Source organism: Typopeltis vanoorti, chromosome 3 (genome assembly GCF_054136105.1).
Source record: "Typopeltis vanoorti isolate ZY-2024b chromosome 3, IOZ_Tvanoo_1.0, whole genome shotgun sequence".
NCBI lineage: Eukaryota > Metazoa > Arthropoda > Arachnida > Uropygi > Thelyphonidae > Typopeltis > Typopeltis vanoorti.
The window spans coordinates 61,951,825-61,967,972 of record NC_143551.1 but is presented as its reverse complement, the minus strand read 5'-3'; the positions used below and the strand labels follow the sequence as shown (position 1 = coordinate 61,967,972).

The following is a 16,148-nucleotide window of genomic DNA, read 5'->3' as shown; positions in this document are numbered from 1 at the left end:
AATGAGTGAGTGTGTGGAGTGAGTGAATGAGTGGAGTGAGTGTTGCTGGATGAAAGTATAGTGTGGTACTGAAGAGACAGAAGTGCTTGGCTGTGGAAATAGTAGTAGTGTGAGAGTGGAAGAGAGAACAGGAATAAAAGTGGAACAGGGAAACGGGGGGGGGAGCTCAGGTGGACAGGGAGACATGGCATAGAGAGTGTGAATGTTGAAAGTGGCAGTGAACGTGAATGTGTGCATGAAGATGGAGTATATTGCAATGTGGATGGAGAAGTGGAGACTGAGCAGGTATATGTGGTAAGCAATGATAAAGGTAATTTGGCAAGTGTAGTGGGGAAATCACAACCAACATATGGCTTGGATAGGACTGGCTATAGACATAAAAATAAACTGCTGTGTTTGTTTACAAATGCCAGAAGTATCAGAAATAAAGGGGATGAAATGGTTTCAGGGATTGAGTTTATTTGCCCCTAAATCATTGGAATAAGTGAAACATGGTTGAATGAAGATGATATTGTAATGGGAATAGAGATGGAAGGGTACAGTATTTTTTGTGAGGATAGAAGGGGCAGGAAGGGAGAGGGAGTGCTGCTGATGATATCAGGGGAATTAAGTCCACATAAAGTAGACACAAAAGGAGGAAATAGTGGCAATGGTTGCAAGGCAGTGTGGTGTAATGTGGAGGTTGAGAGGAAGACATATTTAGTTGGATGTTGCTATAGGCCTGGGAATGTGGAAGATGGTGATGAAGAAATGTATAAACAACTTGGATTAGTGAACAAAGGAAGAGTAATTATAATGGGTGATATTAATTATGGTAGTATAGATTGGAATGAAGAGATTCCAATTCCCAATAGCATTTGGGAATAAGAAAAATTAATTTCTCAAGTTCTTGAGAGATAACTATCTCAGGCAGCCCATAAAGAAAGGCACACGAGGATCTAGGATTCTAGATCTCATCATTTCATCAGAGGATGTAATTATTAGAGGGGGTTTCACATTTTCCTCCAGTTGGTGAAATTGATCATGAAGTAATCAGCTGTGTTGTGGCTAGTCATATGCAGACTTTTGCGAGGAAAGGATATATGTGGAATTATAAGGCTGGTGATTATAACAAGTTTAGGAGACAACTTCAAGCTATAACATGGAATGAGGAGTTGAGCAGTAAGAAAATAAATGCTGCATGGGAACTTACAAAGAAATACATAACAGCATCAATGTACGAATGTATCACAAAGGCCAAAAGGCTTAAGGTATAAAATGAATGAATGTGAAGCTTAAGCGTGAAATCTGGAAAAAGAAAGTACTTTGGAGGAAGTACAAGATTAACAATGGTAATGTCACATGAAGAATATAAAGAACAAGCCAGGAGAGTGACTCAGTTAGTAAGAAAAACAAAAGTAGAGTATGAGCAGAAATTGGCAAATAATCAGGCTAAGGAAAACCTCAGAGAGTTTATAGATATGTGGCAAGTAGAAGGAAGAATGATCGTGGAAAGATGAAGTTAAGGAATGAAAGTGGTAGAATTGCTACAGAAGACATTGTTGAGGTATTCAGTGATCAATTTATAAGAGTATTTTATCCTGATCATGGTGGAATCATGAGGAACTTAAGTGTAGAGGACATAGGAGAGGATAGCTTAATTGTGAGTGAGTAGGAGGTATTTGAAGAAATAAATAACCTTGATGTTAATAAGGCAATAGGATTTGACGACATATCACCATGCATCTAAAGGGAATGTTCCAGGGAACTGGCAGTAGCATTGGCATGCCTGTTTAATAAGAGTTTTGCAACTACACAGGTTCCAAGGGAGTGGAAGGAGGGTAAAATTGTTCCACTGCATAAAGGCAGTGATAAGGTGGCTGCAGCTTCAAATTATAGGCCAGTCTGTATATCTGGAGTTGTGGTAAAGATACTAAAGAGATTGGTGAGAAGTATGATACAGAAATGAGTTAATAACAGAAGATTTTGAAACCAAGGCTATCTCTTCCTTTATTTTAACACCTAAAGTTTGGAAACGTTATGTGGATGATGTCTTCATTGTTTGGAGCCATGGACATGAATCCCTTATGGTTTTCCTCGAACATCTCAATAGCTGACATCAAAGTATTAAGTTTACTGCTGAGCTTGAAACAGATAATTCCTTGCCTTTTCTTGATGTCAAACTGACTCGCTCTTCTGGTAAACTAAAAATATCGATATATAGAAAGCCCACACATACCAACAGATATCTGCACAGTCAGTCCCATCATTTCCCTCCTCATAAGCTTGGAATAATTTCCACCTTGGGACATAGAGCCCGTTCTCTTCTTGATGACTCAAATGAACTGCTTACAGAAATAAACCATCTGAAAACTTCTTTCGAAGTTAATGGATATTCCAAGAAAATCATTGACAAATTCCTTCTTAATCCTCCTAGATATCACTCAGAAGAAACAAATAGATTCAAAGGCAATATATCTATTCCTTACATAAGTACTGTTTCACATAAATTAGCAAAAGTTCTAAGAAAATACAATATCAGAACCTTATTCACTCCACTTCCAAAGATCCATTCCTTAATTAGCCACCCAAAACCTTGTCATCATCAACTCAAATACCCTGGTGTATATAAAATATTATGTGATTGCGATATTCCTTATTTTGGGCAGACAGACAAATCTGTCGAAATGCGTATGGAAGAACACGTGAGAGACATTACTTACAAGAGACAGCGAGCGAGTGCATTATCAAGTCATATCCTTTTCTTGGCTAATCCTAATGATGATAACCAAAGTCACAAAGTCTGCTGGGAAAAATCTACTAACATCTTCCGTTACAGTGACGAAATAGAGAGAAAAATTGTGGAATCTAGAGAAATCATCTTCAATCCTGTTCATCTAAATAACAACTTAAGCTACAACCTCCCAGATAGTCATTCAGCTGTAATCATGTACTGGCGTTCACGTGATGCAGCAAGCATGCACTCTCCCAACAATGCAACAAACGAAAGAACAGCTTCAAATACAACTACAACGTTTTCATGCTAATTATGTATAAAGACTGTCTATGTTGTTCATAGTCTTTTAACCCTCAATGTTTATTGTTTTTTCTTTTATAATGTCACCTGAAGAAGGCTGTTACAGGCCGAAACTAGTAGTGTGTTTATATTAAAACCTTTTTACTTAAATCTCAGTTCTAGACATTTAATTCTTCATAAAACTATGTATGTTAACCAAGTCAATGATCATTCTGTCATATATATTATTATTATTATTATCCAGGCCTCCATGTAGTCAAAAGACTCATCATGGGAGGTTGTTTTTAGGAAACACAAAGTTTATCATACCACTCCTTGAACCCATTGACCGTTCCTGCTCCAACTACTCTCTCAGGCAATGCATTCCATGGTTCAACTATCCTCCACGCAAAGAAACCACTCCTCACCCTCTTGCACACAGCCTCCTTTCGTAACTTCCAGGGATGGCCCTTGTCATTGCTCCTTCCCGCCATTTCACCAAGTGAAAGAACTCTCCAATGTCTACCTCGTAACTGCCTCTCAACAGTTAAAAGTCTCAATCGTATCACCTCTCCTTCTTCTATCCACCAAACTCTGCATTCCACATTTCCTCTGTCGATCCTCATTACTCATATCATACAGTGCTGAAACCATTTTTGTTATCCGCCTCTATACCCTTTCCACAGTCAATTTATCCCCTTCAAATCCTGGGGACCAAATCTGAAAACAATAGTCTAAGTGTGGTCTGATCATGGTCTTATACAATGGAACGATAACTCTTTTATCTGTGCAGGTTAGCGTTCTTCTCAGCATTGCAGCAATCCTCTGAGTTACCCTCGCCACCTTTGCAATATGCTCCCTGAATTTCAGTTTTCTATCAATCATCACCCCCAGATCTCTCGTCTCCCCTACCTCCTCCAGTACAGCTCCTTCAATTGAGTATGCATCCTCCCATCGATGGATCCCAAACCTCAAGACTTGACATTTTACTGCAATGTGAAGCCATTCAAGTAATTGTATGAAAGAGCAAACTAAATTCTCTCTTCTCTGAAAATGATCTTATTACATGTGATGTGTTATGCTGTTTATTTTTTTAATACCCTGACAAAGAATAAAAAATAATTAATGACATACATACCTCTTTTTTTCCAATCTTGTAGATAATAGGTGGAATAACATCTGACTCATGTGGAGGTGTTTTAACACTTTCTGCTTCCTCCTATAAAACAGTAAATCAATACTGTGCACAATATCTCTGAATTAAACAAGCTATGAAAAATCAAATAGGAAAATGATAGTAAAAATATGCTTTAAGATATTCATATTACAATAACAGATAATAGCTATCAATACTGCATTGTCTATAAACTTGCAACATCTTTCTCTAAATCCCGAGTAATTTAATAAAAAGGTGGCACACCGTTTGGCAACTCCTATAGGTAGAGATGACCTTGCTAATACTTCTGCCTGGTATCTCCATTTGGGCCTGGCTCCCACTGAAGAGACCTCAATAAAGGTTGAAACTAGTCTGGGTAGTGGCTCTTCCCTTCATGCATAACATTATACATATCCACAAAGAGATGTGTTTTGCATTATGGGAGATGCTGAGATAGGAGTGATGTTAGCTTGCTCCACCTTTGCAACAAGTTGCCCGATGTTGTACCACCTTATCCCAGTCCTGAAGATACTTTCAGGCGCAAACTTTGTTTGCTCACACTTGGATAAAGGATTAAACTAAATTTATTATTGTCTATCTCTGTATATGTAATATTGTGCAACTTCAAGTGAATAAATTTTAGGACAATTTGGTATGGGAACTTAGCAATTATGCACCAAATTCCATTTCTGTATAGGAATATACAGAAATGATGGTTTCATTTCTGTATATGGAATATACAACAAAGATGGTTTCAGGACTGTATATGGAATATACAACAAAGATGGTTTCAGGACTGTACAAGGATAGTTATGAGGATCGGCTGAGGGAATGTGGACTGCAGAGTTTGGGATAGAAGGAGAGGTGATATGATTGAGACTTTTAAACTGTTGAGAGGTGGTTACAGGGTTGACACTGGGGAGTTCTTTTGCTTGGTTGAACAGCAGGAAGGACTGATGACAAGAGGCCATCCCTGGAAGTTACAAAAGGAAACTGTGAGCAAGAGGGTGAGGAGTGGTTTCTTTGTGTGGAGGGTGGTTGAACCGTGGAATGCATTGCCTGATGGAGTGGTGAGAGCGAGAACAGTCAATGAGTTTAAGGAGTGGTATGATAGACTTTGTGTTTCTTAGGGGGGACCTCCCCTCGATGAGTCTTGACAGACTTTATGTTCTTAGGAAGGACCTCCCACGATGAGTCTTTCGACTCCATGGAGGCCTGAATAATAATAATAATAATCTAAGTAGTCACTTTTCCACTGTTCTCTACTACCAGCAATATAAAGATAGTTTGATTACATGATATGCTATCCATGGTATCATAAGTTTTACAGTTAAGGTTGTGAACAGTATCCAAATTATTATTATTATTGTAAATGTATCTGTAAATATAATATGTTTGTGATTTCCCTGTTATAAAAAGCTAATAAATTATTCATTATAATTATGCTAAATTAAGAGCTGATCATTCAAATATCTGGTAAATGATCCTTCCTTCTTTAGGCTTACATGTACACCCACAATGTTCCATGCATGCTTTCAAAAACAAATCTAACAGAATAGAGTGCTTAATACTTATTCCCATAGTCTCCTATGTGGGTATATTGTATGCATTAATCTGGCCGCTTTGTCTGTTTTGTGGGATAAAACACACAAGTTTCCGGGAAAAAAAACCTGTCATTTTTGGATGCAAAGCCCTGATAAAGGTTCTTCACATTCTAGATAGGATTTGAACCTAGGTCTTTCCAACCCAAGAGCATCACTAAAAAAAAAAATTAAAAAAAAAACCTGGTACAGAAGCTCTGGTAATTAATTATTATTATTATTATTGTTGTTGTTCAGGTCTCCATGGAGTCAAAACACTCATCGTGGGAGGTCCTTCCTAGGAAACACAAAGTCTATCATACCACTCCTTGAACTCATTAACCGCTCTTGCTCTCACCACTCTGTCAGGCAATGCATTCCATGGTTCAACCACCCTCCATGCAAAGAAACTACCCTCTTGCTCACAGCTTCCTTTCATATCACTTCTCCTTCTTCTATTTTCTAAACTCTGCAGTTCACATTCCCTCAGCCGATCCTCATAACTAACATTGTATAGTCCTGAAACCATCTTTGTTATTCGCCTCTGTACCGTTCCACAGTTAATTTATCCCTTTCAAATCCTGGGGACCAAATTTGAGAACAATAGTCTAAGTGTGGTTTTGATCATGGTCTTTTATAATGGAACGATAACTCTTTTATCTCTACAGGTCAGCATCCTTCTCAGTATTGCATCAATCCTCTGGGTTACCTTCACCAGCTTTCCAATATGTTCCCTGAATTTCTGGTTTCTATCAATCATCACTCCTAGATCTCTTGTCTCCCCTACTTCCTCCAGTACAGCTCCTCCAATTGAGTATGCAGCCTCCCATTGATGTATCCCAAACTTCAAGACTACATTTTGCTGCATTAAACTGACTTCCCCTATTCATCTGCCCACATGTCTTGTTTATTCAAATACTCTTGCAGGGCTTCCACATCTGCACTATTACTAATAACTCCCAGCTACATATCATCTGCAAACAACTGAATATCCCCTGCAATCCACTGACAATGTCATTGATATAAAGGTTAAACAGGGCTGCCACATCTGCACTATTACTAATAACCCCTCCCAGCTTCACATCATTTGCAAACAACTGAATATCCCGCTGCAATCCACTGACAATATCATTGATATAAAGGTTAAACAATACAGGTCCTAGTACTGAGCCCTGTGGGACCCCACTTGTAATCTTCTGCCTCCTTGATATTGCCCCACCATACACAACTCTCTGATACCTATCAGACAGCTAATCCTGAATCTAACCCAACATCTAAACCCATAACTAAGCAAAAACTTATGAGATCAGCTCAGCAATATGATGCAATAAGGAGAATGAAGTAGAAAGATAGCCTATTTTTAAACTTCAATATAAATGGCAAACAGAATTAATTACAATCAACTTACAACAAAATAACAGTTTAAATTTTATTCATCACTTATCAACTTAGTTGCAGCTGCTGCTAGAAATTATTGACAGACTAGAGTCAGAGAACTCAACATTCAACTCAACAATGTCTGTCATATTGCACACTTATAGTACCTTTTAGCATTCACCACCACTCACTAAGTAAAAAATTTACTTTCATTTCTCTGCTGTCAACACCCTATTAGCAACTTTGATCCACTGCCACTGATTCCCCCCCATGTCTGTCTCTCTCTCTCTCTCTCTCTTTACACTCTATGAATAATCCCCACCATATTATTATTATTATTATTATACATCTCTATGGTATCTAAAACTGTTGAAAGCTTTCCACAAAATCACCACTCTCACCAAGTAAAAAGGTCACTTTCATTTCTCTGCTGTCGACACCCTATTAGCAACTTTGAGAGGTGATCCACTAATCCCTCTCACTCTCTCTCTCCCTCTCTTTCCACTCTATGAATAATCCCCACCATATTATTATTATTATACATCTCTATGGCATCCAAAACTGTTGAGGACCTTTCATAAAACTTACTGCAGAAAGTCCACACCAATTTCCCATAATATCCAATCATACCTCACTACTTAAACTCATTCATGGACAATCCACTCACAACCACCTCTGGCAACAGATTTTGCTCATTCACCACTCTCCTATAGTCTAGCTCTACATTCACCAAAAATGTAGCCTTGAACACATACTAACCACACACACACACACATTCTATTCTTCATTCCTCATTCTCTCACTTCTTGTTGTGTACTGAAAAGTTTCTTTGTCATTAATTCTACAAAATCCCTTTAGTAACTTATAAGTTTCTATAACACCCTTCTCCCTCTTCAATCAATCTTAATAGACAGCATTCCACAGACCTGTCACCATCTTGGTTACTCAACTCCAGATCCTCTCCATCCCACCACTTTCTCATCTACAAGAAACCTCAGTGACCAAATCCATGTGCACTAATCCAGATGTGGTCATATCAAACCTCACAAAGAGGAATAATAATCTCCCTAACTCTAATCGTCAATGTGGTTCTGAAACCATGAAGTAATCTTTTAAACTTTTTATCCAATCTTCTGAACTTCTTCAACTTCCGGTCCACCATTCATCCTATGCCTCATCAGATTTGTGCACCCCAGTTCCATTTCACTATAATACACAGCTTGTAATCTTGTAAGCCTAAAGTGAATACCCTTATGCTCTTCCACTTAACCAGACAGCTATTATCCCTATTGCCTACACTGACAGTGTATTTAAATCATCCTGTAGGACTTCAATATCCACATTACTTTTATTAACTATTATTATTATTATTATTCAGGCCTCCATGGAGTCAAAAGACTCATCGTCGGAGGTCCTTCCTAAGAACATAAAGTCTGTCAAGATTCATCGAGGGGGAGGTCCCCCTTAAGAAACGCAAAGTCTATCATACCACTCTTTAAATTCATTGACCGTTCTCGCTCTCACCACTCCATCAGGCAATGCATTCCACGGTTCAACCACCCTCCACACAAAGAAAGCACTCCTTACCCTCTTGCTCACAGTTTCCTTTTGTAACTTCCAGGGATGGCCTCTTGTCATCACTCCTTCCCGCTATTCAACCAAGCGAAAGAACTCCCCAGTGTCAACCCTGTAACCACCTCTCATCATATCACCTCTCCTTCTTCTTCTATCCACCAAATTCTGCAGTCCACATTCCCTCAGCCGATCCTCATAACTATCCTTATACAGTCCTGAAACCATCTTTGTATCCTTTCCACAGTTAATTTATCCCCTTCAAATCCTGGGGACCAAATCTAAGAACAATAGTCTAAGTGTGGTCTGATCAGAGACTTATACAACGGAATGATAACCCTTTTAACTCTGCAGGTCAGTGTCCTTCTCATAATTGCAGCAATCCTCAGTGTTACCTTCACCACCTTTGCAATATGTCCCCTAAATTTCAGGTTTTCTATCAATCATCAACCCCAGATCTCTTGTCTCCCCTACTTCCTCCAGTATAACTCCTCCCATAGAGAATGCAGCATCCCATCGATGTTTCCGAAACCTCAAGACCTTACATTTTGCTGCATTAAACTGATATCCCCATTCATTTGCCCATCTATCTAGCTTATTGAAATCCTCTTGCAGGGCTACCATATCTGCACTATTACTAATAATCCTAACTAGCTTCGCATCATCCACAAACAACTGAATATCCCCTTGCAATCCACTGGCAATGTCATTGATATAAAGGTTAAACAATATAGGTCCTAGTACTGAGCCCTGTGGGACCCCACTTGTAACCCTCTGCCTCCTTGAAAGTGCTCCACCATACACAACTCTCTGAAACCTATCAGACAGCCAATCCTGAATCCAGTTGACCAATCTGACATCCAGATCCATGTGCTGCAACTTAAATATCAGCTTATCATGTGGCACCCTGTCAAATGCCTTCGCTAAGTCTAAGAAAATTGCAGTATATGCCTTTCCCTCATCTAATGTTCTTGTAACTTTATTATAAAAGGCTAGCATATTGCTAAAACAAGAGCGCCCTTTCACAAATCCACATTGACTCTCACAGATAACATTACCCTCACCTGCCCAATGCTGTATACGGTCCCTCACTACTTTCTCCAAGATCTTAACAACTACTGATGACACACAGACTGGCCTATAATTAGACACTTCCAGTCTGTTACCACCCTTATGCAATGGCACTATCTTACCTTCCTTCCATTCCCTGGGCACCTTTCCCGCAGCCAGACTTTCACTGAAAAGCCAGGTTAAAGGCACTGTCAGTTCTCTAGCACATTCTCTCAAAACTCGTGGTGAAATACCATCCTGTCCCAAAGCTTTACTGACATCCAGAGTACTCAGTATCTGAAACACACTCTCCTCCTGTACCTCTAAACCTCGAAAAAGCCCTATCCTTCTAGCATTAAAACTGACTCCTCTAGGATGAAATACTCCAATAAAGTGTTCATTGAACAATTCCACTATGTCCTCTGCATCAGTCACTATATTCCCATTTTTATCCCACAATATCATTCTTCCACAGTCATTTCTCCTCCTACTGGCCACATAGCTAAAAAATTGCCTAGAATTTTCTTTGGATCTTAGGGCCAATCTCCTCTCATATTCCAGTTTCGCTTTCCTTACCACACTAGTCACTCTTCTGGCCTTGTCTTATATTCTTCATGCATCTTCTCTTCACCTGTCTCCTTATATCTCTTTCATAGCCTCTTTTTCACATGCAATTCCTGTTTAATAATGTTTGTCATCCACTTTACTCCAAATTATGTCCTCTTCTTCACTCGTGGTATACAACTTACCATTGCTGCTAACAAATATTCTTTCACAATTTCCCATGCACTAATGATATCCCGGCCTTCCAATTCCTCCCTCCATGAAACTTCCCAAAGTTGACGTCTAAGACTATTATAATCACCTGCCTTATAATTCCACATAGGTTCCTGTCTCTTTGATACTCCTGCATGTCTATTCATCTTCCAACTCAAAAGTCTACGGTCACTCTCTCCAACTGGTGGGAGAGATGTCATCTCAGTTATTATCAACTCTTCTGATGCTATAACCAAATCCAAAACTCTTGAACCTCTTGTTCCCTCTGTTACATGTTGCCTAAGACATTTGTCCCTCAAGAATTCTAGAAATTCCATTCCCCTATTGCTACATGCATCTTCCTCTCTCCAATTTATATCACTGTAGTTAAAATCTCCCATAACAATCATTCTTCTTGCACTTGCCAAACTTAACTGTCTAAACATCTCCTGGTCCCCATCCTCTGTGCTCCTGAGTCTGTAGCAACACCCCACTAAATATCCTGTCTTGCCTACCTCTGCCTCACACCATATGCTCTCAAAATCATTTGTCTCACTTCCTTCCAAAGCCTCCACTCCTAGAGGACATAGGTCATCACTTATCATAAGCAGTACCCCACCACCACGCTTTCCCCTCCTATCCTGACAAAAAATGCTGTACCCAGCAACTTCTATTCCTGTTATTATATCCCCTTCTGTCAACCATGTCTCAGTGATCCCAATAACATTTGGCCAGGCTGATGCTATCTGCGCCACCAATTCCTCTCCCTTATTCCGGATACTCCTGGCATTAATATAAAGTATATAAATGCCATTGTTTCTATACTCAGCATTATCCCTTCTAGACTTCACTGGGCTCAGTGTTACCTGATGTCCTCTCCCTTCTCCCAAGTATCCATTCCCACAAGAGGCCACCCCTGCTATCATCCTCCCTGGGACACACTGACTCGTTCAGTGTGTCCTCACAAGCTGCATGATCAGCAAAACTAGATATCCTCCATTTAAATCATTCACTATATCATTAATCTATAAATTAAATAGCAGCAGCACCAGTATGGTGCCCTCTGGAACACCACCTGTATTCTTCTATCTCCTATCTATTTAATGTCTGTCTGTCAGCTACCTTCTTATCCATCACCAACTTTATATTCATCTCTGTTTACACCAATTTATATAACACATTTCCATGCAGAGTCCCATGAAATGCTTTTGCAAGTCCAGCATTATAACATGGTGATTTCTTTTATTCAACTCAACAGTCTACTAAAATTAATAGCTAATATAAACATCACTATCATATTACCTTTTTCCCCCTGTAGACTAAGGTCTGCAGATTACATTATCTATCCTAACAAATAATTGCCAAATTCCTTACCTCCTCAGCTACTTATTTCTTAACCATAAATGCAGTTCAAGACCTTCTAAAGCAAAACAACATCCTTGTCTTTGCTTATCATTATAACAATCCTCTGTAGTGTTTACAGTTCTCATAATGTCCACTCTTAACTTCATTTCCTTACTAATTTACCCTTAATATCTCCTAGCACAAAACATTCAACCCTTTTGCTGCAAAGTACAAAACTTGGAAATAAGCAAGATTCAACTGTAGGCTCACACCCTCCTTATACAGCTTCCATCAATGGCCTCTAGTTCTACCCTTGCCTCTCTCTCTGCTCTATGAAATATCTTCTCCGCATTAATCTGATAACAATCCATCATTCATCTGCCAAAACTATCAGCCTATTCAAATCATTCTGAGAATGTGACACTACCATTACTCCATATAACTTTGCATTACTAGAAAACTGATGCAAAGTTGGGGGGTGAGTTATATGGAGTAACAGTTAATATTATCTCCCATATAAAACTATTCATATTAATAATTATCTAACCTCCATGGAATCAAAGGACTCATCACAGAATGTCTATGCTTTCTAATGCCAAAAGATCGAGCACTGCCTTGAACCCATTAACAGTTTCCAAATTCACCCTTTCAGGCTATTCATTCCACTCACCAATCACTCTCCATACCAAGAATCTGCTTCTCACTCCCCTGCTAACACCCTCCTTATACAGCTTCCATGGATGCCTCTAGTTCTACCCTTGCCTCTCTTTACTCTATGAAATATCTTTTTCACATTAATCTGGTAACAACTAATCACCAACTTATATGTCTCAATCATATCTCCACTTCTTCTATTCACAAGGCTCTGTAAGTTGCATTCCCTCAATCTCTCCTCATATTTGACATTCTATAAACCTGACACTAACTTAGAAAACCTCTTGTTTTCTAAGTTAGTGTCAGGTTTATAGAATCTGCATTCTGCTAATACGGTCATTATCAACATGAAATTCTTGATATGTACCCACAAGTGATACAGGATATCATAATAGTACTGCATGATAACGTTTATATTATTGCTACTTCCTATCAACAATTTTCCTACAAATTAGTCTTATTTGTAGGTAGTGTTTTCTTCTAGGTCTTTTTTCCTACATTTTTGGCATCAAACATTTGTTTTGCTAACTTCTCTCCTCCCCTTCTGTTTAAGTCATCATGCCATCTTGCATTTGCTCTGTTTATGTGTTCAATACTAACAATATCAAGTTCTTTCCTAATATGTTCATTTTTAATTATTCTACCATTGACACCATCTATTTCCTCCCCAGATTTTTTTCACTGTTCTCATATCTATGGTCTCTAGTCACTAATCAAATGTTTTGTTTCTAACTCAGCTTACTGATAAAACTGATTTGAATACAGTCTTGTATATGGTATTTTAGTGTTTTGAGTAATTTCTCTCTTATTTCGTAAAAAAAAAATTAAGTTGACTTCCCAACATACCAGCTCTGCTTATTCTTCATGTTGGAGGCTTAATGGATTTTTTACAACACTCAAAAAGAATTAAAATAGAATTTAATACTTCCTATATTTCGTCCTAGTCACTAGGACATCTACGGGGATTACAAAAACAATTAATGTAACATATACACAAATAACAAACGAAACTAAGCCCAACCATGTGGGTGACACTAAAGTCCTATCTAGGTAGAGCACCCTCTAAGGGCAGTAGTAGGTGGCCTGGAACGTAAGGTGGGAACTCTAGTGATGAGTGTTTCCCAAATCTTCGGAAGCTTAATGCAACCGTATTTATTGAGATTTGGTTGGGTGTTGTAAAAAATCCATTAAGCCTCCAACATAATGTCCTCACAGCACTTAAGCCTCTACACACGTATTCTGCTTATTCTGTTGTCTCTGTTTCCGTATTAAATTTGCCATCTTTATCACATAGTATAAATAATAAATATGTAGAGCAGCAGAATAACATTAGATTACTGAATACATCATTATGCTGATACACACAAAAAGAAACAATTTGCTATGGGATATATTTAGATGAAACAAAAAGAAAAAGAAAGCTCCAAGACAAGCATAGCAAATTATAGACCAAATAGTATGTCAAGAGTGATGGTAAAAGTACTGAAAAAGTTAGTTAAATTAGTTAAAATTCAGGAACTAGATAGATAGAAATATCTATGGGAGAGAAAGCATATCTTTGTGAAAGGTAGGTCATGTCTCAGTAATTTACTTTTTTTTTTTTTTTCCATTAAGAGATAGTCAAGATGGATCAAAGAAATTGCATCATGATGATACTGCAGGATTTTGCAAAGGCATTTGACAGGACCCTGCAAAGAACTCTATTAAGAAACTGAAACAAATGAGAATGAATACTTGACAGAATACCAATAAAACATGAGCATATTAGGAAAGAACTCGAGCTCTCCTGCAAAGTATAACAAATAGGGATGGATATGGCATGGTTATGTAGATAAAAGGGTGGCTGCTGGACAGATATCAAAAACTGGTATGTGGAGGAGCACAATGCAGATAATAGTAGGTAACTAGCAGTGGGCAAGGTTCAGTACTAGGATCACTACAGTTTAATTTTTACATAAATGATATAGGAAATAACCTGAAAGGAAATATTCAATTGTTTGCTGATGTTGCAAAATTAGTTAGAGTAATAGCTAAATCAAGGTGATGTAGAGAGCTTGCAGGATAATATAAATAGGCTGTCGGTATGGGCAAAAGATAATAGGTGTGAGTTTAATTGTGAAGAAATGTCAAGTTATGCATTTTGGGATAAATCGATTACAAACTGTGTACCACAGTGATGGAACTGTACTCCAGGAAATAGATGAAACTAGAGATTTAGGAGTGGAGGTAGAGAGAGAGAGAGTTAAAGTTTAGAGGACATATTGCTAAAGTTGATAAGGTAGCTCATAAGATTACTTGGCTATTGAAGAACACACTAAAAAGTAGAGATAAGGAAGTTGTTATTCCTCTTTATAAGACCTTGATATGTCCACATCTGGATTATAATAAATTTAGTTTAATCCTTTATCCAAGTGGGAGCAAGCAAAGTTTGCACCTAAAAATATCTTCAGGACTGGGGTAAGGTAGTACAACAACGGGCAACTCGTAGCAAAGGTGGACCAAGCTAACATCACTTCTATTTCAGTATCTCCCATAATGCAAAACATATCTCCTTGTGGATATGTATATTGTTATGCATTAAGGGAAAGGGCCACTACCCAGACTAGTTTCGTCCTTTATTGAGGTGTATTTAAGTAAAGACCTCTCTAAAAATTAGACGATCCCAAAAGATCGCCCAATCAGTGTTGTTCCACTCAGACAGGCCCACCCCGTCACCAAGAAGAACTTCTCAGTGTTGGCTCTACCCAGTGGCAGGCTCACCTAACCACCAGACAGAGCCATAATCTTAGGCGGTGGCCCTACTCAGAGACCGGCAAAAACCTGCCCCAAACAGAGCCTCTCATATACCCCTCATCGGTGGGAGGCAGACCCAAATGTGGAGATACCAGGCAGAAGCAATAGCGATGTCATCTTTACCTATAGGAGTTGCCAAAAGGTGTGTCATCTTTTTATTAAATTACTTTGGATTTAGAGAAAGATGTTGAAAGTTTATTTTTCACTTGGTTAGAATATAATAAATTTAGTTTAATCATTTATCCAAGTGTGAGCAAGCAAAGTTTGCGCCTGAAAATATCTTCAGGACTGGGGTAAGGTAATAAAACACCAGGCAATCTCAGTATCTTCCATAATGCAAAACATATCTCCTTGCAGATATGTATAATATTATGCATTAAGGGAAGGGCCATTACCCAGACTAGTTTCGACCTTTATTGAGGTCTCTTCGGTGGGAGCCACGCCCAGAAGTGGAGATACCAGGCAGGAGCAATAGCGAGGTCATCTTTACCTACAGCAGTTGCCAAAAGATGTGCCACCTTTTTATTAAATTACTCTGGATTTAGAGAAAGATGTTGAAAGTTTATTTTTCACTTGGAGACCTCAATAAAGGTCTAAACTAGTCTGGGTAGTGGCCCTTCCCTATGGCCACATTGTCCAAAGCCCATAGTCTACAAAATTCGAGTCATCAAGAAATCAAGGAGAACCGGCCTACCAGTCCGGAACTCAGGGAGTCGGGTGCCATAGGTGCCAGGGGAACGGAACCCCCCCCCTCGAGTCTTCAAAATGCACATCATCAGAATTCAAGGAGAACCGACCCACCAGTCCGGAACTCGGGGGGGGGGGGGGGTGATTGCCGTGGGTGCAAGGGGGGCAGAGCCCCTCCTGACCT

At 38.9% G+C, this 16,148-nt stretch overlaps 1 protein-coding gene across 1 annotated transcript in view; it reads right to left on the bottom strand.

Annotated features, from left to right (window-relative positions):
* LOC150108197 (BAI1-associated protein 3-like) overlaps positions 1–16,148 on the bottom strand; it is a 709,720-nt gene that overhangs the window by 496,328 nt on the left and 197,244 nt on the right. Inside the window, exon 4 of the mRNA XM_090390426.1 lies at positions 4,134–4,214. Within this exon, the coding sequence (XP_090246552.1) occupies positions 4,134–4,214 (81 nt within the window). The remainder of the gene's footprint in view (positions 1–4,133; positions 4,215–16,148) is intronic.